This window comes from Phaethon aethereus, assembly GCF_964289735.1.
Source record: "Phaethon aethereus genome assembly, chromosome: 1".
NCBI lineage: Eukaryota > Metazoa > Chordata > Aves > Phaethontiformes > Phaethontidae > Phaethon > Phaethon aethereus.
This window is the reverse complement of record NC_138575.1, coordinates 143,314,633-143,338,514: the sequence shown is the minus strand read 5'-3', so window position 1 is coordinate 143,338,514 and position 23,882 is coordinate 143,314,633. Positions and strand designations below refer to the sequence as shown.

The window sequence follows — 23,882 nt, the reverse complement described above, 5'->3', positions numbered from 1 at the left end:
ACTATTGAATGCAAGAAGTAAATGTCAGACGGTATTTTTTGCAAAGCTTTTGTATGTCCTTCAATGATCATATATCTGAAGAGACAGTCTGATTAAAAGAGCTTAAAAGCATAAAATAGAGATGCCTCATGTACTGTTCACCATGTGCAGCTCTGCCAGAGCAGCTTGCTTCTATGACTTTGTTCATTCATCCATTGTGCTATGATTCAGTTTACACTAGGAACTCCTCAGATAGAGAAAATGCCTTTCTACTCAGCAATAATGAGTAGAATAAAGAGATACTACACAGCAAGAAATATGCCTGCTTTCATTCCAGGCAAGATCATAATTTTCAGACTACCTGTCCCAGAAATGTTATGGCCAGTAGTATGCTAGTGGTTCACTCTTACTTCTGTTTTGAATTCTAAACTCATCCCTTGTCAACCCATTTTTCAACTCAAAGTTCAGTATCATTAATTCTCTATCCCAGCTCAGCTGAAGTTGAAAAGAAAGTAGCAAAGCATGTTTGAAGTACAGCCTAGCTTTTGACTCAAAGATGCTGCTGTAAAAATTTTCCACCTCTGCTGCTTCCATATTCCAAAGATCTGATATACTTTCAGGATTTTTCTTACTTAGTACATAGGAAGCCTACAACACACCACTAAAACTACATTTAACAATCTAGAATTTGGCATACTCTCTTTTCAACTTCGGATAAGGTTTGATATGCAAAAAAATAGCAAGCAATAGCATCAACAACTCTTGTCACTAAAACTATCTGAATTACAATCTATCTGAATTACACAGGAATCACCAGACCAATTAATACCCATCAGTCAAGCTTCCTGTTCTTCACATAGTTCAGAGACGAGTTCCTGATTTCCAAAAAAATGCCATTCAACAGAAGACCCATGATAGAAGTTCCTTTCTAATTCCAGATTATACTTTTTTTTTCCCTCCTCACAGTTTATTTGGTCTCTATAAAAATACTGTAACTACCACGGTGTCTTTAAACAAAATAAGCGGAATCCTTGGAAGTTTCTCCTTTCTCTTTATTCTTTATTTATTTTGAAATACCAGGTGCCAATAAATAAATGATACCAGAAAGTCACCACCCTGCTGGTGATAAGATAACCCTTAATTCTTTCCATTTCTAAAAAGCTCTTAGAACAGTGAATTTAAATGCATGTCCGTGTCCCTTCACAAAATGTTAACATCAACAATATTCAGGACAATTCTCATGAAAGTGGTATTTCTCCATTTCATTCTTCAATGTTATTTTTCTAACTCTTCCCATCCCTTCCCCTAACTGTGATTAATAGAATCATAGAATGCTTGGGGTTGCCCCAACCCAGCTACAGGACCCTGCACTCAGCTTTGTTGAACCTCATGAGGTTCACAGGGGCCCACTCCTCAAGCTTGTCCAGGTCCCTCTGGATGGCATCCCGTCCCTCAGGTGTGTCAGCTGCACCACTCAGCTTGGCATCATCTGGAAACTTCCTGAGGGTGCACTCAATCCCACTATGTCATTGATGAAGATATTAAAGAGTGCTGGTCCTAATACGTACCCCTGGGGGACACCACTTGTCCCTGATCTCCATCTGGACATTGAGCCACTGACCACTACCCTCTGGAACTGACCTTCCAACCAATTCCTCATCCACCCAACAGTCCACTCATCAAATCCATCTCTCTCCAATTTAGAGGGAAGGATGTTGGGGGGGACTGTGTCCAAGGCCTTACAGAAGTCCAGATAGACAACATCGGTAGCTCTTCCCTTGTCCACTGATGTGGTCACTCCATCCTAGAAGGCCACCAGGTTGGTCAGGCAGGACTTGCCCTTGCTGAAGCCATGCTGCCTGTCTCGAATCACCTCCCTGTACTATGTGTGCCTCAGCATAGCTTCTAGGATGACCTGTCCCATGATCTTCCCAGGCACAGAGGTGAGGCTGACAGGTCGGTAGTTCCCAGGGTCCTCCTACTACCTTTTTTAAAAATCAGTGCAATGTTTCCCTTTTCCCAGTCTCCAAGGTCTTCCCCTGACTGCCAGGACTTGTCAAATATCACGGAGAGTGTCTTGGAAGCTACATCAGCCTATTCCCTCAGGACTCTGGGATGCATCTCATCAGGTCCCATAAACTTATGTACATTCAAGTTCCTCAGGTGGTCTCAAACCTGACCATCTCTTATAATGGGAGGGATTTTGCTCCTCCAGTCTGTGTCTTGCAGTCCATCCCTCGAGAGGTGCAGGAAGAGGGATTGCCAGTCAAGACTGAAGCAAAGAAGTCGTCAAGTACCTCAGCCTTCTCCTCATCTGTTGTTACCAGTTTGACAGTCTTCCTCATCAGGGGGGTCTCTCATGTTTTAAAAGACAAGCACAGTTAAGCTAAGAATAGGGTACCTGTCTGGCAAGCAACACATTCCAAATTAAAACACTAGAAAGCATTAAATTATATACTCCATCTGATAAGAATTTCAGGTAGTTAAAGCAATATCAAAAAAAGTGTCACTTTTTAATAGTTGCAAAAGAATCCATAAATTAGAAAGTATGCCAGCAAGATAGGCCATCTTTGGATTTTTTGAAGTTATAGAACATCATTCAAATCTTATTCACAGAATTGCTTCTTTCAGGTAAGAAGAGATTAAAATAAGCATGTTAACTGAGAGCTTCTTGGAATGCAAATATTAAAGACAAGGATTTTTTTTGTGGTTTCCCCCCCCCAAGATTCTCTCAAAAAAAACCAGACATACAAAACCCAATATCTAGCCACCACTTGTTCATTAACTGGTGCTCAAAACTCCCATCAAGTTTAGAGTAATACAGATACTGTTTAATTTGGGGTCTGCTGCTGTGAATACATGGCTCCTACTTCTTGAGTTGGGATTAGTACTACACTGAAAATTTTGAATTGGATGTCCCAGAAGCAGTCTAAGCTAAAAGGGATTGATCTCTAATTTTCTATGAAGACAAATAACTTGCAGTTTATCTCTGGTAGTTCATAAAGAATCAGTTCCGGTAAATCACTAATACACCATTTTTCACTTATTCTGTTCTGATGATGTGCTAGAAGTGCTTCCCAGTGACTTTTCTCCCCTCCCAATGAAGGCAAAAAGAAAGATGGTGAGTGAAACCTATGCAGGGACATATTAAATTGGAAAAAAACAGCTCTGTTGCTAAGTTTAATTCTCACAATCAAATCTTTACCCCATACAGTAAAGCTTTCCCTCTGATTGTTTGTCAGCACTTCTATCTTCATGTTCAGTTTCCCTGATCATAGGAAGCATTTACAAAACTGATTTGGATAGTTGCTTTATTTAAATTAAGCACAGAGATATTTAGTTTGGTTTTCTAAACAAGAAAAAAACAAAACGAACCAACCAAAGAAACCCCAAAATCCCAATTTGCTGTGTCATAAAGTCAAGGACAGACTTAAAACCTTTTCAGTAACTTCAACTAAAGGAGACAGTAACTAAGGTCTTAAAAGTTTAAAACGGTGCCTCTGTAGAAGATGCACCATAGTTCAGGTACTTAATAGATTGTTCCAGCAGCTTTTGCTCTGTCAATTGCTACAGTTGAACATATTAGGTCCTACATTTCACTGCAAAACTACCATTATGGATAAAGCTTATAATTATACCCAAATAAAACGGCAAACCTTAGAATAAAGTTGACTAGCCAAACAACTACAAAACATGGCTCTGCCCAAAAGTCATGGTCTAAGAAAAATAAACATCTTGATGACTAAGAAACAAACACTTACAAATGCAATAATCCATGAAGGATTTAAAGAGTCACTTTGTTCCATAGAAGTTAAAGTTACATGGTGTCTGATAAAGATCAGAGATATGTGCAGCAGCATGGGTCAAAACTTTAACAGCAGCCCCCTCTGAACTATGTGAGGCTAAGTAGGGGTACCTAGTAGGCATCTAAACACTCAATTAGCCACTTTCCTTTTCAACCCAGAAATATGTGCCTCTACACACTTCCAGGATTTTTACAATATCAGCATATTTTGGCCTGTTCTGAAACTCAGTTCTCGCAGATTTATTCCTTTATTTTCTCCGAAAGAACTACTTGATGCAAGTCAGTCCCATATTAGTGCAAAGAAAGTATCAGGCTTAATATCCTTGACTGTGTCCTTTTAAAAAGCAAACAAAAAAAATCTTGTTAAAATACAAAGGTTTATTATTGCTGAATGAATGAAATAAAAACCATATTGTTTGTACTTGATCAATTTCCTCCTTCACCAGTGCTGGACAGCAGCCTTTGAAGGACTGGTACCTCTTACAATACATTCTTTTCAATTACATTTTGCTTCCATCTTCACCTAAAGTAGTGCTAAAGGAGAAACAGACTTCACATAGTGCACAAAAACTGTATTTTTAAATACTTTTAAAACAGCTTATCTATTTGCTACTTAATATAGTATTTCTACAACGCTTTTAAAGATTAAGATTGAAGAGCACATTATGTTGAAGAGCTCCGGGATGAAGACAGATCACAGACTTTGACTTAATTTAAATGCCCTCAGCACATTTTAGTTCTCTTGCATGTTTCACAAAATAGCTATTTTGTTCCCTACTATTTTGTGTGTTACCACAGAATTAAGCATAGAAGGCCCTAGTCTGGAAACACACCTGTACATGTATATACACACACATATACCAGCAAAACTGAGATTTAGCTAGAAAGGTCAGGTAAAAATCCAGATACACTAATATTCAGAAAGCAAATTCTATCAAATTAGCAGTGAAATTAAAGTTTGGTGGTGGCTTACTTTTCCCTTCCCACCCCACCCCCTTTTTTTTTTTTTAAGTTTAACCTTTTTTCATTCAGACTTCTGACTTTCATTTTAAAAATTTCACTGACCTAGAGCTAACTCAAGATAACAAAAAACCCAAAACCAAAACACCAAACCACACCTGTGGACAGTCACACTGAAGACAAAGCCTGTCCACTGAGTATTAGTTAAAGGCCTTGAAACATCAGAAAGTTCATTCTTCAGATTCTCTTCAAACCTTAAGACTGATATTTTTGAAAAATGACAAACGGGAGTTCTTTCTTATTTCAAAGATAGAAGATTACCACAGAAGATCACATAGCCCCATATCATCTCTTTATGGTTCGACATTAAAAGATACAATGGATGTATGTCCTGAAAGGCTGCCACTGTTCTTGGCCTGTTGCAATTTATGGTGGGAACTTATAAAGTCTTTCCACAATACAAAAAAACTGAAGCAGTAAAGTTACTGTTTGTACACGGTTAGCCAAAAACTAACTAGCTTGTTTGTACCCCAAAGACAAGCTGAGAGACAGAATTTCTCCGTCTTTTAGGCAAACAACCAAAAGCCACCTCAGACACCTTGAGTTGGAACTTGACCTTGCTTCCTACAGGGCTTACCTTTGGACCAGTCAGATGGAATCCTTTCCAAGTCGAGGAGAGAAAAAGGCACTTCTATAGTCAGTTGAGCAGTTTTACACATCCAATTTATGAACCCAGAAGTACCTATTTCCCTCTGCTGATTATACAGTGATTCTACACTTGTAGGTTTGATAGTCCATAGGTCTAAATTCAGACAGATGAAACCAACCTCAAAGTTACATGGTCTGACAAGTGCATGTGGGATTTCATAACATGGAAATTACTGACACAGAATATGTTAGTTTGTATAAGGAAGTATACATTTGTGACATTGAAAAAAGAAATGTTAGCAACTCACTAAATTCTTCATACATGTCACCAAAACTGTGCCAAATGACACCTATACAACTTCATAATCTTCAGCACTGTGACCCAACTAAAACTTACTGGCACAATACTACAGATGTGCTATTAAAAAGGTCAGGTTATTTATCTAGCAGTTTTTACAAAAACACTGATATAGTTAATAAACAGACATTACACACCAGAAAGAAGAGATGCAGTTTTTACAAATTTCAAGTTTTTACAGCTCAAACCACATCCAATTTGCAAGCTTGCATTTACCCATATAATCTGTAATTTTACATATGCTATTAAAGTTTATACAGCACAAGAGAGTCTTAGAAGGTACTTAAAACTATTGTTATGTTTACCTTACACTTGAGCTGTTATGCAGACAAAAACAGGAAAAAGATTTCTAATGCAACTAAGCCCTTTTCTGAAAACTTTATTTAGTTTGACCTTTGTTTTGAATGTGTTGTACTGAGTACTAAAGATTTCATTATAATATGCACAAAGGACTTAGTGTTGTAGCTATAGCAAAATTAATACCTTCCTGAAAGACTCAAATAATTTCCTTGCATATAAGCTATGAACAGCATGCCGGGCCACTGAGACCCTGTACTCTATCTTCCATAAATTAAGTTTTACAAAACAAAATCAAGCTACAAGCCAGTAAGAACCTTCTCCTAAAACACTATTTCAATCTGGAACAAGCACTGCAAATGCATTTATTTTTGGTTAAGGGTTAATACCTGGAGAATTCATGAGTGGAACAAAGTATTCCTCAAAGGGAAGGTTTTGTTTATATTTGTGAGGCAGTTGTCAACTGATATTCCTGAGACTACAGAGTAAAAATGCATTATGTATCTAGAATTTACTTCACGTCTTCATTACCCTTCCAAATTCTCTCAAACTATACCATACAAAAAATAGTATAACACTGTCCAAGGAAAGTGATGAAATCACTGTTGTTTGGCACTAGAATGGACATCATAATACTCTCCACATAAAGAGCTGTTATGTGAGAAAGAGGAAGCAAGCCTAGAATATCTAAATAAAGTTATATCTGATATAGAACTAGAACAAATGCACTAACACAAATATTAAGTTTCAAAATCCCAGTCTCCAAATTCCATTCTCAAATATCAATTAAACATTTAAGAATAAAATCCCTATAGTGCCCAGGAATTACATTACTGATAGAAGTAAAGACTGAATATATTCTTTGTATTAATAGCTAGTATTACTGAAGACATGCCAGTGTTAATTTAACAGTTATGTTTAGTGTAAACACTTAAGAAAAGGACTGTGGTCTTCAAATTTTTCACGCTATTCAGGATCATATGCACCACTACACTTTTTTTCCTCTATAACGCAGAAACATAAGTCTAAACTCAATTAAAATTCTGCTCTGTTTTCAAACATCAGTTCAGTCTGCTATGTGACTGAAACACAGAATATCAGAAACAGAAGAAAAATTAGGTCCTATTATTGTCACTATGCAGCTTCTTAATAGGAAAGAAAATCTACTCTACGAAGTTTACACAGTTAGAAGCCAACTGCCCTTGTTAGCTTTATACACACACTTTCCTTTCCCTCCCATCTCCAAACTGGGATCAAGTCTCTCTCCAATATTATACCTCTGAATACCATATCCAAGAAAACTATCCAAACCCACAAAAAAGATTTTAAATAGAAAGTGGTACGTAATTGACAGTTATTTAAATGGACAAAGATGAACCAGGATGAGAACATCTGAGAATTTATGAACGAGTACACTTAACCCACAAATAAATTCCTTTTGTGCAACAACCTTGATTTTCAAAGTGACTCTCAAGAAACAAACTGTACAAGAAAATGGAAATCAAGAGGTGAATAGGTCACTACAGTCAATACTAAAGTAACTTTCAGAGGCTATGGCATGCATCATAACAATTGTAACAATATGATTCATTTTGCAACAGAAAGGATAGACTTTTTGGCTGATACCAGATGGCACTGTTTCTGTACAGGTTTTCCTTTATTTTTTTTTTTAATTTAAAAAAGCATAAAATCATCTAAGGTACAATATTTATTTTAACACCATTTGCATTAAATATAGGTTGCTAATTTCATACATCTGAAAACACAGGTGGAAAGATGCAGCATGTCACTAACAGGTAAGGATGTATGTGAACTCCCTAAACAATAAATTTTTCCCCATCCAAAAGCAAGACTAGTATACAATGCTATAGAAATAAATCTCATTTGCAATCACTATTAGACACTCCTGAACAAAAATATTGGAAGAGTGAATACATATGTATATAATAAAGGATTTATCAAATTTGAAATTATTCATGAGTCACAACATGAAACTGAGAATTCTTCATACAGTCACATGAAGAGCAAAGAGAAGGATAAAGTTCAAAATTAAACACCAATGACATAGGGAAATAAAATATCCTACAGTACATGTGCTCCAATCACACATAGGCCAAGGCTTTTAAGATTCCCAAAAGGATGCTTTGTTTGGACAGGTGAGCACAATTTAGCTTACCTCAATTTACACTTACCAAGCTGCAATATTCACTCCTAAATTTCCAAGCTAATTTAAACACTGGAGAAGAGCAGAAAAGAGCTCATTACTTCTTGGAATATTTCTATCAAAATGTAGGTAAGTGATTTTGGACCCGTTTTATACTATTTGATAGCTAGTTTTATAGAATAACCAGCCTACCAAATATAAAACAGTATGTGTAGTGTGAGAAGGCTTCAAGTCTAAGAAAATCAAAACCTGTATTGCAGAACACTACTTAGTCCCATTAAGGCACAGAATATGCTTCTTTAAATTCTGTACCATCGTTTGAAATACAGATCTCAAGTCTCATTTCTGATAGCAATTTTGTTCAAATCTATGATTTCTAAATTGTTTATGAGTAGGCCTTTCTTAAATATTATCTGTCAATCCAAGGACCGGCTCCATTAAAATTAAAAGAAGTCACCTCATCCTCACGTTGCAGGATTTGAATAATAACATAGACAAAAATCCATATAAATCCAGCAGAAGGAAAACAGTAGGCACATACATGAGCACATACCCTACACAAATCCTTCCACAAGACCTGAGAAGTTGCCATAAAATCTGGAAGCACTTTAAACACTGAAAAAACCACTAAAATTTAGTTCAGTTTTTAAATGCATTGAAAAGAAAAGACCACACAACTCTTCACACATGCTGAGCTTGGGCTGATAAAATCTCATACTTAGGAGCAATACAGTGTTCAAGACTCACCTCAAACTGCAGAATCTCAGCCTAACACCACATTGGATTAACCCGCTAACCTGATGGTGACTAAGCTCCAAGTAATACAGTGGCAAATCACTTAAGACATGTACACAAGAAAAGCCAATCGAGATGTTAAAAACTGTTCAGGACAACTGTTTGGACAATACACTAACTATACAGGGACAGCTCTCCATCCTAAGTGGACTGGCTCACATGAATAATGCCCCAAATGGAAAACAACACTTTAAGAACAATACACACACACACTCCCCCCGCCCCCCGCCAAGCCCCTCTCCATTATCTGTGACAGTCAAAAGCATCACGAGATCACAACCTTGAAATCATCAGTCCGTGATTAGCATTACCTGGTTACACCCTTTCTCACAAATCTCTACTCTAGACACAAGAGTTTAACTTTTACATATAATGTATTTAGAACACTGCATAGAAACCAATTCTCAGCATTAAAGATTTACCAATTGCTCTATTCCAGTTACTTCCCAGATCTTAGCTCATAATGCTCTGTATGGTCATAAAGAGTATCAATTATATAGTAGTAATGATAGTCAAGACTAGTAGATAGACCTTACTAACAGAAACATAGTTTCCAATCCATCATATCACAATTACAGTTATGAGCTAGGCAGCCATACAGAGCCCTTTTTATCTCCCCAGTGTTCCCACTTTCCAGTCACTGAACGCAGTTAGTCTTTAATACTCAAATCTTGAAAATAAAACCAAAATCTCTTTTTTTCCTAAGAATCAGTATTTTGTTTTAGATTTTCAGTTACTTCACTCTGCTATCCTATGTATATCTTCATCATACATCAAATTTCTTAGTAACATATACCCATATGTATCGGTATTATATATATACACACACATATACCCATTTACCCAACCACAGGTTAATTTATTTTGTTTGTTGTTTACTACCATAGTTGCTTCTCACTTCTACTCTCTCACATTCTCCTGCTCCATAAAATCTCAGAATTAATTATCTTAACCTACTCTGACATATTTAAAAACAGGATCACAGTCTGCAGTAATGAATAGTAAATCCAACACTGCCTTGATAGGCTAGATTAAATTACAGCTAACTCAATTCATGAGCTATAGTTCACACACTAAGAGTACTCGACATGCCCTTCTGGACTCTTTCTCCAAAATTGTAGCATCATTCTTTACTAAGAGGTTCACTCACTATTATAGTTCACATAGCACACCTTTCAACAGAAATTTATTTTAAATTATTCATTTTAAAGAACAAGCATTTCAATATAATTTATAATTCAGGATTTACTCTTAAAGAAATAGCGCACAAGCACCAATGTGCTACAATTAGAAGGCAGGGCCAGATATAAGGATTGGAAATTAACACAAAAGCAATTTATCTGGGCCAGGTCATCAGTTCATATATAGCCCAAATCAACTGTAACTGAAAATTACTGGTATCTGATGGTTATTAGTTTATCATCCATTAACACTTTTTACAGAAGCTGAAGCATGTAAGTTTTCAGCAGCAAAGACAAAAGGCATACCTCTGCCCTGAAGAGAGACGAAATACACCTAATAATTTTTCTTGTTTGTCATATTAGAAATTTACTGTTCTATGAAATGAACTTGCAGTTTGTTTCAGATGCTTGCATGTTTCCTAGGAACAAGTAACAGTCTCAGAAGACAGGACAGAGACTGATGAAATTATTATTTCATATATAAGAGGTCCTCTTACGTCATTGATGGAAGAGGAAACTACCATTGCACTGTGCAAAATATACCTCCTCAGGAGGTACCAGGAAAAAACTGTGACAGTGACTAATACAAATATCTTCCTTCTTGATATAAAAATTAAATGTTAACCTTAATAGGATTTGCCAGTACACAAGTTAAGTAACATAAATGTGGTACTTAGAGCCCCTAAGTGCCTGTTTTCACTGTACTGCCCTTTTTAGTCAAGTTTACTGAGTTCCTCAGTCTTTAAAATGAGTCTGTGCAAAACTCTTTAGATATGACTATACTTTATGGTAAATTATTCGATAGTTTGCACACACACAAAAAAATTGTGTTGCTTATAAAACTAAACCAACTATGCTATGGAAGGATTTCCAAAGCAGTGTGATCAAATAGCATGGCTTTTTTCCTTCTCTCTGCTCTCCCTCTCCCAAGTGTCCTAGCATTTCTAGGTTGGGGGGGGGGGGTCCCCCCTATTACTACAATCATTGTTTAATTTTATTTCAAGAATCATATTTCAGAGAACCAAGGGAGGCCAAACAACAGAGTTGTGTTTGTTCTCAAACAATGCATCTTCTCACATCTCAAAAATGAAAGCAAATTAGTCTAGAAATCACAACTAGTCTGGGACTATCTGAAGTTCTGAATCTCTCCCTAGCTGATACATCCAATTGCCAGCAGGAAAATTTTTTCCTCCTACAAATATTTTAAATGACAAAACACATGAAGGTTAGGGGGAGGTTTATCAATCTATTTTATTACAGGAGATAAACTGGCAATATTTTGTGCAAGAGTGCCCAACTTTAGGGTATCAGTGAATCTGTAGCTGGCTTATTTCCAGATGAAGCAGTAACAGCTGCTGACGTTGCACACTCAGTATTAACTAGCAACAACTACAAGTCCAGGTATACCTACCAAATCAAGCACTTTTAACATTTTTTTTCTTCACATACAACCATTTAGAAATTAACATGGAGGTGTGAACCTTTGTCTCCAAATACATAATATCAAAGTATTTCACTTGCAATTCAACATTCAAAGATCAAGATTTAAAGACAAAATTATTTACACTGCAGGCTTTCATCACCTTTTTAATCACCATTTCACTCCAAGGAAACTCTTAAAAACAATGTGAAACAGGAATACTCAAGCTATGAAATCAGTAACTATGCAACCAACTTCTGCTTTAGTTTTACATTAGATGGGTTTACCTGCAGACCTGTCAGTAAAGATTGCTGAGGAACTGGTGAATTAGCCACAAAGCCAGGTGTCTTCTGCGTTTCCCATTTCACAATGTTGCTTCTCTATTTACTATTAGCACATATTGCAAACTCTTCTCAACAGATAAAGCATTCACTGATAAGTAACATTACCTGCAGTATAGTACAATTCATACATATTCCATGTTAAAAGAATATTAAAAATCTTGCTAAACAGGATTTTGAGATTCTATTTCTCAATTTGCCTCTGATGTCAGTCAAGTTGAATATTCATGAAATTACACCCTAGCCACATCTTATGCTCAACTTCTGCTCACAAAACTAAATCATGTTAAGTTGTTGGGTTTTGCTCCTCCCCCCACCCCAAGTGGGGAAGGAAAGGCATAATTCCAAAATGTCCTTTAGATTTCAGATCTCATATACTGTTATTTCACAAAATGCACATGGCCCACTCAGATTGTCCTATCACAGATTTCTAGAGCGTTGTTTTCCCAGAATTATCCCAAATCAATGCAACAGGATTGTACTCTGCCTAATCCATAAGGAACAGTGCAGTAGGAGCATTGAAAAATTTAGGCCTACCTAACAAAGGCAGTAAAAAAATCATCTCTAGCATCACCATGATAAATATTTCAGCTTACAACAAGTGTTGCAGATAAATAGACTTGAGATAATTCTAGAAACTCACCTCACTTAGACATTTAGAACAAAGGATAGAGTTTATTTTATTAAACACTTAAAAGGGATAGCTTTCATAGGCCTTTATAGCATCAGGAACAGATATGGCCCAAATTAGTTCTACTTTTCAAAGGATGAAGGGTGAACTGTATACAACTGAAATCCCAAAAAATTAACTTTAAAAAATGACCTTTTCTCCCAAAAGAAATGGATTTCCATGTCTTTTAAAATATTTTACATTGTCTTTGACGTTAGTTCTTTTTTGCAGGCTCTTTCCAAATCTCTTCTCAGCTACATTGTTTTCCTTCTAATGGTTCTGTCTTGTAGGACACACTGTCCTTCTCACAGCTTCTTCCCAGCAGCCTTTTCTAACAGGAAAAAAAAATAAATAACAAAACCGACTTTCATCAAGAAAAATTTTCCATGAACAGATCCAATAACTGCTACTCGCTGTGAAATTACTAGAAGAGATGCAGAAAGCTTTTAAACAAAATAATTTTAATGAAGTTGCAATACTGGGAAACTTTTAGAAATATTTTGAAATGTATTATATCCCAAACAACGTTATTTCCAAAGATATTAATGAACAAGCTATTTCTACATATATGGTTGCTAACATGAATTTATTTTAAATGGATTGAACTATGCCAGTCACTAAAAGAGAAGGAAGAACAATGTTGTTGATTCAGTATAACTTCTATATCCACTCCTTCCGAGTGTGACAACTGGGTGGGTTAAAACAAAGACATAATGCAGAAGTCTTCATAGGCCTTTGAAAGTCACAAGTCAGGGAGAGTTTAGCGGCCGCAAAACACAAATTCAGCATACTGACATGCAACCCGAAACATTTTGATGAAAGAGAGGACAAGAATCCCAGAAACAGACTAACCAGCAGCTGTCCTCATTATTCGTTCTTGAGGGACAGACAAGGAGTTACCCACTAATCTTCCCAAAACCAAACTAAAATTTTAAAAATTTCCAATGCATACTCTTAAGTTATTTTTGGCAGGCCATGCAAATTAAAACTGTACAAGCTATCATGTCCTGCACCCAAGGAGCTGTAAGAAGCTAACACCAAGCCGGAGGGAAGAGGTCTGAGGCTAGAAGTCTGTCATCAGTTTTGGGGCAGGTGGCTAGAGGAGTCTGATATTATAGCACCCAGAAGTTTTACATAAACAGAGTCAGCTCCCAACCTCTTATTTTTCACATTTGCCATCCATGTAGCTATTACAGTGCATCCAAATTAGTAGATCAGCAAAGCAAAAATTTTATACCCAGTTTAGCCTGTTTTTGAAGAGTCTCTGGAGGGATAGCTCTCTTAACATCTACCTAAAGAATTCTGGAGCATTTAATTTACTGACTGGAGCAATACCTGAGAGGCATAAAAAGCAATACTAACTAGACATTTTGCTTTAATCCAGGGAGCTCCCTGCACCTTCAACTATAATGGCAGCGTCATTACTGTAAATAATTCAGATTGCTCAGAGTCCACTTACTCCGCAGTACAAACAGAACAACACTTAAGTAAATGCCATGAAAGTGGCATAAGAAGCTACATTTTAGTGAAGAACCATACAAAAACCTCATAAAAAGTGCTGCATAATGGGCACCTTAAATGGTCACTTGATATGATTTTTGTAACAAAACATTACCTCCTTTGTAAGAATCATGTAAAAAAATTAAAACCTTGGCACTCCACATGCTTTCCTCTTGTATCAAACAATGTCAGATATTATGTAGTTGCATTTTCCAGGCAAAATAATGTATTGCATTGATAGCCTTAGTGCTTTTTAAAAGTATGCATAAGACAATGCCAAGTGTACACAAGAAAAACAAATGCAGGTCTAAGTCACAGGTTATAACTGCTAATAATAGTTTATATATCTAGCTCTTCTGCCTTGAGCTGCCTTTCAAGTACTCCAATAAATGCAAAATATAAATCATTACACTTGAATTCTTGTAAATTGCATGTTGGAATCAAATTAACAAATACCAGATATGTGACCTTTCATGAAAAATTAGCTCAGAATCAAACCTTTAAAAAAGTCAAAAATATAAAAGAAAAAAAAATTAAAAATTCCTACATGCTATCGATACTGCATGAATAGTTTGCTGAAAGGCCTGCTAACAATAGTGAATGAAGAAGTCCTATATATGCTGACAAAAAATGAGCAGAAGACTTTTCCATATTCTCACTCTTCGTACATCAAGCAGTAGCATTGTAGAAGTTAAGTTTTATGAGTTTATATAAACTTAAATATATATGCATATACATATACACATTTAACTTATAATGTGATAGAGAAAGATGTAGGTGATATTCAAACTGAATATCCAGAAAATAAACAAGAACAAATAAGATTTTACATTAAAATTAGTCTGGTTTAGACATCATAACCTGTTAGCTTAAGGGCTATGAAATACATTGCAAATCAAATAAAACCATATAACCAATCTACCTTTACTTTGGTATTAAATAAACACTCCTCAACAAATAAAGAGTCACAAGACTAGAAAACCAACTACTTCACAAAGTATTCAAATTGCCTGAGGGGTGCAGTTCAGATTTACTCAAATATAATTTTAACTTAACTTTGACCTGTTGGAGTGGGTCCATAAGAGGGCTACAAAAATGATCAGGGGGATGGAACACCTCTCCTATGAGGACAGGCTGAGAGAGTTGGGGTTGTTCAGCCTGGAGAAGGCTCCAGGGAGACCTTATTGCAGCCTTCCAGTACCTAAAGGAGAGGGCTTATACAAGAAAGATGAGGACAGACTTTCATCAGGGCCTGTAGTGGTAGGACAAGGGGTAATGGTTTTAAGCTAAAAGAGGGTAGATTCAGACTAGATCTAAGGAAGAAATTTTTCACATTGAGGGTGGTGACACACTTGCACAGGTTGCCCAGAGAGGTGGCAGATGCCCCATCCCTGGAAACATTGAAGGTCAGGATGGACGGGGCTCTGAGCAATCTGGTCCAAGCTGAAGATGTTTGCAGGGGTGCTTATTGCAGAGAGGTTGGACTAGATGATCTTTAAAGGTCCCTTCCAACCCAAATTATTCTATGATTCTATGATAATGTAGGTCAAATTGAGCTGGATTTCCCTGCTCCCTCAATAGACTAAGAAAGTTGAGGGTCAAAACAAGACTTCAGGAATGGTTCCACTGACCAAATCAACCCAACAGACAAGTCTAACACTCCATCGCCATTGGTATTTTATAGACATATGTTATAATATTAATTATAAAATACTATTTAAATATTATTTAAATTATTATATTTTATTATTAAATATTATTATATTTATCTATTAAAATAATCTATTTATTTAATCTATTTTGTCCCTCTTAACCTTTAGAAGAAAACAAGCATCATTCACTGCTTCAGAGATGATACCATTTCAAACACCACCCCCTGAAACCTCTCAAGAGACATATCTTTAATTTTCCAGCTTACAGTCTTACCATCACAACTGAAATTATTCCAATACCATTGAAATACATTATTTACCAAAAATGAAATGGTAAACATAATATGAAGGGCAAAAGTGTGAACATTTCTTTTACCAAAATTAACAAAGCAAGACTACAATTATCCACAGAAATACAATAATAGAGACTGACGTAAGTGGTTTTTTACTATTTTTCTCATTCTGTAACATTCCACTCACTTTCCAAATATAATGTGTTTTGTTAACTGCTTTCACAATTTACTCACCTGTCTCCCAGGTGAATTTCCTTAGTGCTCTACAGTCTCTAGAGTAAAGAAGAGGCTGTACTAAGGGAAAAAACTCTGATACACCTTCAGTATTAAAAAAGAATAATAAAGCGACATGTAATTCAAATAAAAACTGAACCAGTGCTCTAATGTGAAGTGCTAACAGTGGTTAAAAGAATGTTGTATCACATACCTTCCCCCTGTCTTTTTTTTTTTTAAGGGACACTTTTTTCTCTCATTTGAAAGATAGTCTTCCTGTGGGAAAACAGAAATACAGTCTAATTTTGAGAATTTGTCTTCCCTACCACCTGAATATCCCAGATGCACACTAACAGAGTACTCAGCAAAATTTTACTTACCAACATCTTTGAAGCCGCAAAAAAACCCCTCTAAAACTGTAGAAATGGGAGGATGCTTTCCCAAGCAAAGATATCATGTTAAACTACTCCCCAGTAGTACGAGCTAATGCTGAAGATGTTTTACACGGGTAAGAATCAACAGTAAGGGAATTGTATTGTTTAACCTTAACTAATTTGGTTAGAACAGCTTATGCCCAGACAAGACCTTGCTAGGTAAACTGTCTATGCCTCTCATAACAAACAGAAATGGTACACAAACCCCACTACCCTTTTCTTTCTTCTAATATTTATATATTGCATATCACCCTTAAAGCAGACCAAACCAGGATTAAATGCACTTTAGCTTGGAATTCATTTCTTGAAGTTTTCAGTATGGAAAAGCCAAAATATCAAGACATCCATCTCCAAAAGGTCTGTCCACTACAAACAGTCCAGACATGCAAACTCAGGAACCTAAACATAGCCCTAAGAGCCTATGTGCTGTCAACCACCAGTATTTCAAGTTCTTATTTCCTTCCTTTAAAGAAGGGGGGGGCAGGGAATCAAATCTCTAATTCTCTTCAGGTTTTCTATCTTTTTCAGTTTGGGCTGAGACACAACACTTTCAATGGAAGAATTTTTCAACAGTATCTTCACCTGGAAGATCAGTTTTATTTAAGCATAAACTTGTCAAGGAGAAGGTGTGGCGCAAGGTGCTTTAGGTTTTGTGGGAGAGGAGTTTTGCATGCTTCTTATTTCTGAAATAGTAGCATTAGCTGGGTTCCAGATTATTTGATTATTTGCATTGCAACAGGCACTTTTGGGCACCTCTGTGCTATTTATAGAACTTAACAAATTATTTATCTTCAAGAATTATTGTTTGAGTGTCAAAGTCCATTCTATAACACACCATCAAGTTCACAACATCAGAGAAAGAATTCTGAATTCCCTTCCACAATCAGTTAGATATTTAAATAAGTTTAAGGCAAAAGAAACAGATGACAAGCAAACACTAGCCATTTACCTCCACACTGATTTTAAACACTGCAGATAGAAAAGCAGAAATGTGAACTTTCAGTTTTCACATGTTCAGACTTCTATCTTTCAGAAAGTTCAGAAAAGTAAGAGTATAAGGAAGAAGAGAATATTTGTTTCAATACATTCTTTCCAGCCTGATCAGAACGAGAACCTTATGGGAAAGGACCTGTTGCTGCCTACTTCACAATAAACATTATGCTACTGAAATTCACCTCAGCAGTGTTTAACAGGAAAAGCAAGAGAAGAAAGCTGAGTCATACCTGGTCATTTTCTCTCCAGAACATCAGCTATAACAATACTAAGGATTTATTTCAGGACAGGTATGATCTTGTGGGAGGGAAAAATTAAGCAAGAAAGACATTCCACAGACAGAGAGTGAAAACAAAATCCAAGTCATTTAGCTTTATGACTAAAGTCTCAAAGAGGTACAAATGAAACGATGAATTCAGGTCACCATTACAGTCACAACATTCAGACCATGTTTTCTTTCAAAACTTGTGGTATTTAAAGACATTGACAAGTAAAATAATGGATTATTATTTATCATTTCAGTATCAAGAAAAGGTGACAAAACAGAAAAAAAAAGCTCACACATCCCTTAGAATATAGTATTTTTAAATAGATGAGGACTTCGGTAGTGAAACCAAAAATAACACTTGGTAAGAATGAGGAAAAAAAAAAAAGCCATCAGTGTTCTTCACTAGTAAAAAAGTTAGCTATTCTGGTGCAGAATTTTCTACTTAGACTACACATAGGGAAAATAGCACTGTAATGTCCTATACAGGAACGGATTCCTTCTTACAGCATTAAACTACAGTTCTGTCCTACTGTCCTGCTGATATAATGCCATTTGAAATATATTTGGCTAGCATATTTTGCATGTGAACAAAGTGAAATTATGTATTTAAAAATATGTTATGCCTCACTTTTCCCATGTACTTTTTAAAATTTTCCCATGCTCATAAAAATTAAAATACTGGTTTGCCCAATTTTTTATTCTGCATTTGTTTAGTGTAAAGCACTTCATGGGAACAGTTGTTTAAAAAAATCTTTTCACATGAAAATACTATTATTAAAATATTTCAATCAATTGAATAGATTTGCAAAACCCCAATTTACATTTATAAAGCCTGCTATGGAATTCATTGCACTTTGAAAAGTAGACAGGAAACACATCTCTGGAGAGAGGGCAATAAGAAGTTCATCATTTTTCTCCTCCTAGAGTTCTCTTCCTTCCCCTTTCCCTATTACCATACATTTCATTTAGGAATATAACATTTGTTCTCCCAACTCCTCCTACCCAAAAGTGAAGAAATATCCTTTGGTTTTCTTGTATTTATTATTCTAGTTTACCTGAATTACTACTTTATTATGGCATAATTAAAAATTTAGTATCTCCAGCTCGGGATATATGTCAGGTGTCTGACTGCAACAGCTATGGCTACTGGAATAGGAAAGTTGCTCTTGTTAAATGCTCATCAAAAACATGGATAATTCAGAAATTATGCCACTAGTATTCATAGTCTCTCTCTTCCACTGACCAGGCCTACAAAAAGTCTGAAATGGGCTCAGACAAGCACAGGTGGGCCATGAACTTTCAGCAGTTAAGTTTCAATGAACATGGTAGTCACGGCTTCTGTGCAGCACAGAACTACCTCAATCTTGGCACAGCTAGGTGTGTAAATTCAACTGAGATTCACAGAATATTTCAGCCTGGTCTGAGCAGTTTTTGAGCGTGCTGAGCAAACATTCATATTTTGACCTCCTTTGGAAGGATAATTAATTCAAAAACAGAAGTGGACAACCAGGCACCTTCAATAGCTTCAGAGCAAGAGCACTCACCTTTCATATAATAGGATTAGTTAAAAAAACCCCATACATCTCAAAGGTTCAAAGCCACATCTTCAACCTCTCAGGAAGCACCCTCAAAGAAATATTCTTCCTGTTCAACCTCTCTTAGTGCCAGAAACCAGCATGCACCCCACTCCTGTGCCCTCCCCAAACCCATAACTTCACTTTATTGACTAAATATTAGGGCACTTCTCCCAAAAGCACACCTGTACTCTGCTCTCTGCTCCCAATGCCTTTGATAAAAGGGCTCACAAACACTGGAACAAAGGTTGAGTCGTGGGACGTTTTGGGGAGATAAATGTCCTCCCAATCATTATGCTAAACTGTTATCCCCTTTTGCTCTTTCCTCCCTCACAGTGAGTTCTTTGCTAAACCAGGCAAGAGTGTCCAACACATCCAATCCAGCCTGGATTACGATGGTCGGGTTAACAGAGATTTTAATCCTCTTAGACTATGAAGGATACTTGAAACAGTAGCTATTATATTCAAAGCAGGTACTCCTTCAAATTGTATTTTATTTTTACACAAACTTTATTCCATCCTCCAAGAGTAGGTGCCTCAAGTAATGGATGACCACACTCTCACACACCAATGTCATTTTGTTACCTTAAATGTTACTCTTAAACAGCTGTAAGAGCATGAAGCTCACCTCCCTATTTTGGCATTTTATCAAGTCGAAAGTTTCCAAGGCCATACCGCTTCTAAGCCTGGATAGGTCTATAAACAAAAATGATTCTAGCAGAAAAGATACCAGAACTTCTTGTCCTGTAATTTCTGAGTATCCCCCTCCCCTCCACAAACATCTCCAAATATCTTAGATAGAGCACATAGCTTTCAAGAACATCAGCAAAACGAAAATTGCTATTGCAGATGACTCTAAATTGCTGTTGTGAAATTTATGACAATACATTAAAATCTCATCTATTTTTTCAGGGAGATCAAAACAGAATAAGGTAATATTATCTTAAACCACTGTTAAAAAAAATAATTGTAGATACGCTCTTTCAGTACACGTGATATAAACCTAAGCTAACTAACTTAATTAAAAAAGGTTTTAAGCCAAGCAAAAATGAGTTTTTCAAGCTAAACTACACATCTACATAGTATTCTGCACTGACATAACTTGCAGCCCATTTAACTTGAGAACGCAATGTAGCATGTTGGTAGGTGCGCGTATAGAGCAGCCCAACCTCACACACAGTTACTGGCTCAGATCTCAGATGCACTACTGCAGGGCATTGCATCTTTTATAAACTCTGCCACTCAGAGGCAGGTATAAATGCGTTCACTTTCAGTATCACTTTGAGTCTGCTGTATTGCTTCCTGGTCAGGAGCTTGATCTCTTCCCTCACAGTATTCACTGAGGTGCGCAGGCATGTCATTTTAAAACCAACTTACAATAAGCCAGTTCAGCTTCTTTGATAAGGTAAGGCCTTATCTATCTATCTGTACACGTTTTCAAACCCTTCAAGTTTTGTGTTTTGCTTTCCTTCTCCCTACTAAACAACCAATGCCACAGGCAAAGAACAGACATCATCTCAGTCAGAGGTATTCAAGGAAAGAAAAAAAAAAAAAAAAATCAAGGTGGGGAAGACAGAGAAGGGAGACTGTTCTGTCAGTGCCCTGATAGGCAGCTATCCGCTCCTTTTACATTTTATTCTCTTCTCTGTATCAAGCAGGCTCTCTTTTTTTATGCCTCTGTTTATTCCTTGTGAAATCATGACTTTCCTCTTTCTTAACCTCTAAGGAGCACATTAAAGAACATTCTTAAAAGATAGGCTGTTTTGAACTGACACCAGGTTTGCTTCTACATTTCTTCATTGGCCTCAGGAACTTTTCCATGACTATTACACCTTCTTTAGAAATTACTATTTTTCTGCAGCCTATGCTTCACTTGAAGTCATAATCTTCTGTGATGATAATTATATCCACAGCAACTAGTCATCGTGTAACAAACAAGATCAACCACTTCTGGTGGGAAAAAAGACATCATAAAGCTTTTAGCAGTCTCCTATATAATCTCAATTAATTTATCAATAAAACGACTGTTTACATTTCAAATGTGTTGTTTTTTTACATAATTTTTCACACTTCAAGAGACGGTAACGTGGTTTTCACTGATCACAACAATCTTAGGCCTCCCCAACTCCTTTTTTAAAGACTTATTAAAAACATCAACTTCACTAAGAAAGGATTTAAATCACACCTTTTGCGCTGAAGAGAGCTTAGGGGAAATTTAGATGTACAGCACTAAATCTATGCAAAATCACTTTGTATTCCTATAGAGAAAAAAAGAATAAAACTTCCATATCGCCGAACATACAATCCCACAAACCAGGTGCAAAAACGTATGTAACTACACGTACGTGTATGTTCAAACACAATGCACAGACAGATACAGTGGATAGGAACACAATGAACATCATCACTTCGGTCTGCAATGCCAATTTACTAAACACATGCATTTACTCTGCAACACCGTTGATTACAGGCAGTTCTGAGTAAGAGTGGTAGATGCGAGATGCAACCTTGCCTTCTGCCAGAATTCCACACAGGCAAAGCATCTTTGCATCAATATTCAGGACAACAGCGCGTTGGGGTTCTGTAATATACTTAGCTGTATGCGGTTAACCTGTTTGATCTCTCCACTAGCCCGACAACTACATTTAAATGACGAATTTTTTATCACGAATGCAGCTGAATGAAGTTAAACCAGATAAATCAGGTTTTATACCAAAAGGTCCTTAGGCTTCAGCAGCGACTGTCCCCACCTCAGACAGGCCAAACCCGCTTACGGGCCCGTTCAGCGGCAGATCAAAAAACCGCGATCTCGCAGCCGGAGACGACGACGCCGGCAGCGCGGGGGCCCGCCAGCGCTCCCGCACAGCCACGCCAGCGACAGGCAGTGCCCTCAGCCCCCGCAGGCTCAAAGGCACAGCTTCCCGGCTACGCGAAGGCTGCAGTCCGTCTTTCCGAGCCGCGTACGGCAGCCACGGGCAGCCCTGCGGCGCCGAGCAGCCTTAACACCAGCCCGCGGCCCCCTCCCCAGCGCCGCGGTCGCGGGGGGGGGGGGGGGGGGGGGGGGCAACTGCACCTGCCGGCCGTTAAACGGTCGACGGTCCAACCCCGCTGCCTCAGAACGGGCCCACAACGCCCAGTGGCCGCGTCTCCGGGTCACGGCGGGGGAAAGAAAGGAGCGGGGGGGGGGGAAAAAAAGGAAACAAAAAAAAGAAGCGGGCGCCCGGGAAGGGGGCAGCTAGGGTACCTCCGGGGGCGCACACGGCGGGAGGTGGGCCCGCCCGCCTCCCGCCGGGCACGACCGCAGGCAGGCACCTGGGCAGATCCTTTGTTCCTCCCCGGTCCCGCCGCCTCCGCCCTGCCCGCACTCACCCACGGTGGCCAGGGTCTCCAGGTCCTCCAGCTTGTAGGTGGCGGGCTCGGGCGCGGCGGGCGAGCCGGGGCCGGCGGGGCTGGGGGCCGGCACGGCGGGCTGAGGCACGGCCAGCCCCGCTGCCGCCTCCTCGCCGCTGCTCTTCGCCCCCATTTTGGCCTTGGCGGCGCTGAAGGCGTCCATGGGGCCGAGCAGGCGCCCCGCGGCCGCTCACCGCATGGAGAAGGGCGCGCCGGGCCGGCGAGGGGAAGGAGGAGGAGAGGGAGCGGCGGGGACGCAAAGTTTCAGTCTTCAACAGGCGGGGTGGCTGCTCCCCAAGGCTGGAGCCCGTTCCCGCGGCCGCCTCTGAGGGGGCGCGGAGCCCTTCAGCATCGCGGCCAGCCGCCGCGCCGCCCGCCGCTCGCAGCAGGGACCGCCGCGCAGACAGACAATGGCGAGGGTAAGCCCGGGCGGGCCGAGCCGCGCCGTGCCGTGCCGCGCCACACGCGGGGCGGAGGGGCGGGGTCTGCCTTCCTGCCGCTGCGGCACGGCCCCGCAGCGGGGCGGGGGGAAAGAGGCGCGGCGCCGCCGCACGGCGGGAGTGCGGAGCTCGCCCTCCGCCGCGGGCGCAGCCGGCGGCGGGGCTGGTAACGCTGGCGCCCTTCTCTCGTCCTTCCCCCGCGTCCCGCCGGAGGGGCAGAGCGGCTCTGCTGCGGGCGGCAGCCGGGGGGACGGGGGCAGGTCCCGTCCGCTCCCCACGGAAAGTTAAAAGTGATTGATGGGGCCCTTGTAAAGCGGCTTCCTGGCCCGCCGGGCCTCACGCTGACAGCTCTGGGAAGAGCCGGCCGTTCCCCGCGCGTCGGAGTAACTCGGGTGCTTCAGGGTTACCGAATGTCCCTCGCCCGCACATTTCAAAGGGTTTCTCACGCTTTATGTTACTCCGTGTTTTCAAGTGGGTGTGGATATCACCGCAGCCCCTCCGTCTTCC

At 39.0% G+C, this 23,882-nt stretch overlaps 1 protein-coding gene across 1 annotated transcript in view; it reads right to left on the bottom strand.

The window, feature by feature from the left end:
• PRKX (protein kinase cAMP-dependent X-linked catalytic subunit) overlaps positions 1-23,098 on the bottom strand; it is a gene marked incomplete at both ends in the record, with an annotated part of 58,352 nt that extends 35,254 nt beyond the window's left edge. Inside the window, one exon of the mRNA XM_082006418.1 lies at positions 22,915-23,098. Coding sequence (XP_081862544.1) covers positions 22,915-23,098 — 184 coding nt within the window. The remainder of the gene's footprint in view (positions 1-22,914) is intronic.
• Between the last annotated feature and the right edge of the window lie 784 nt (positions 23,099-23,882).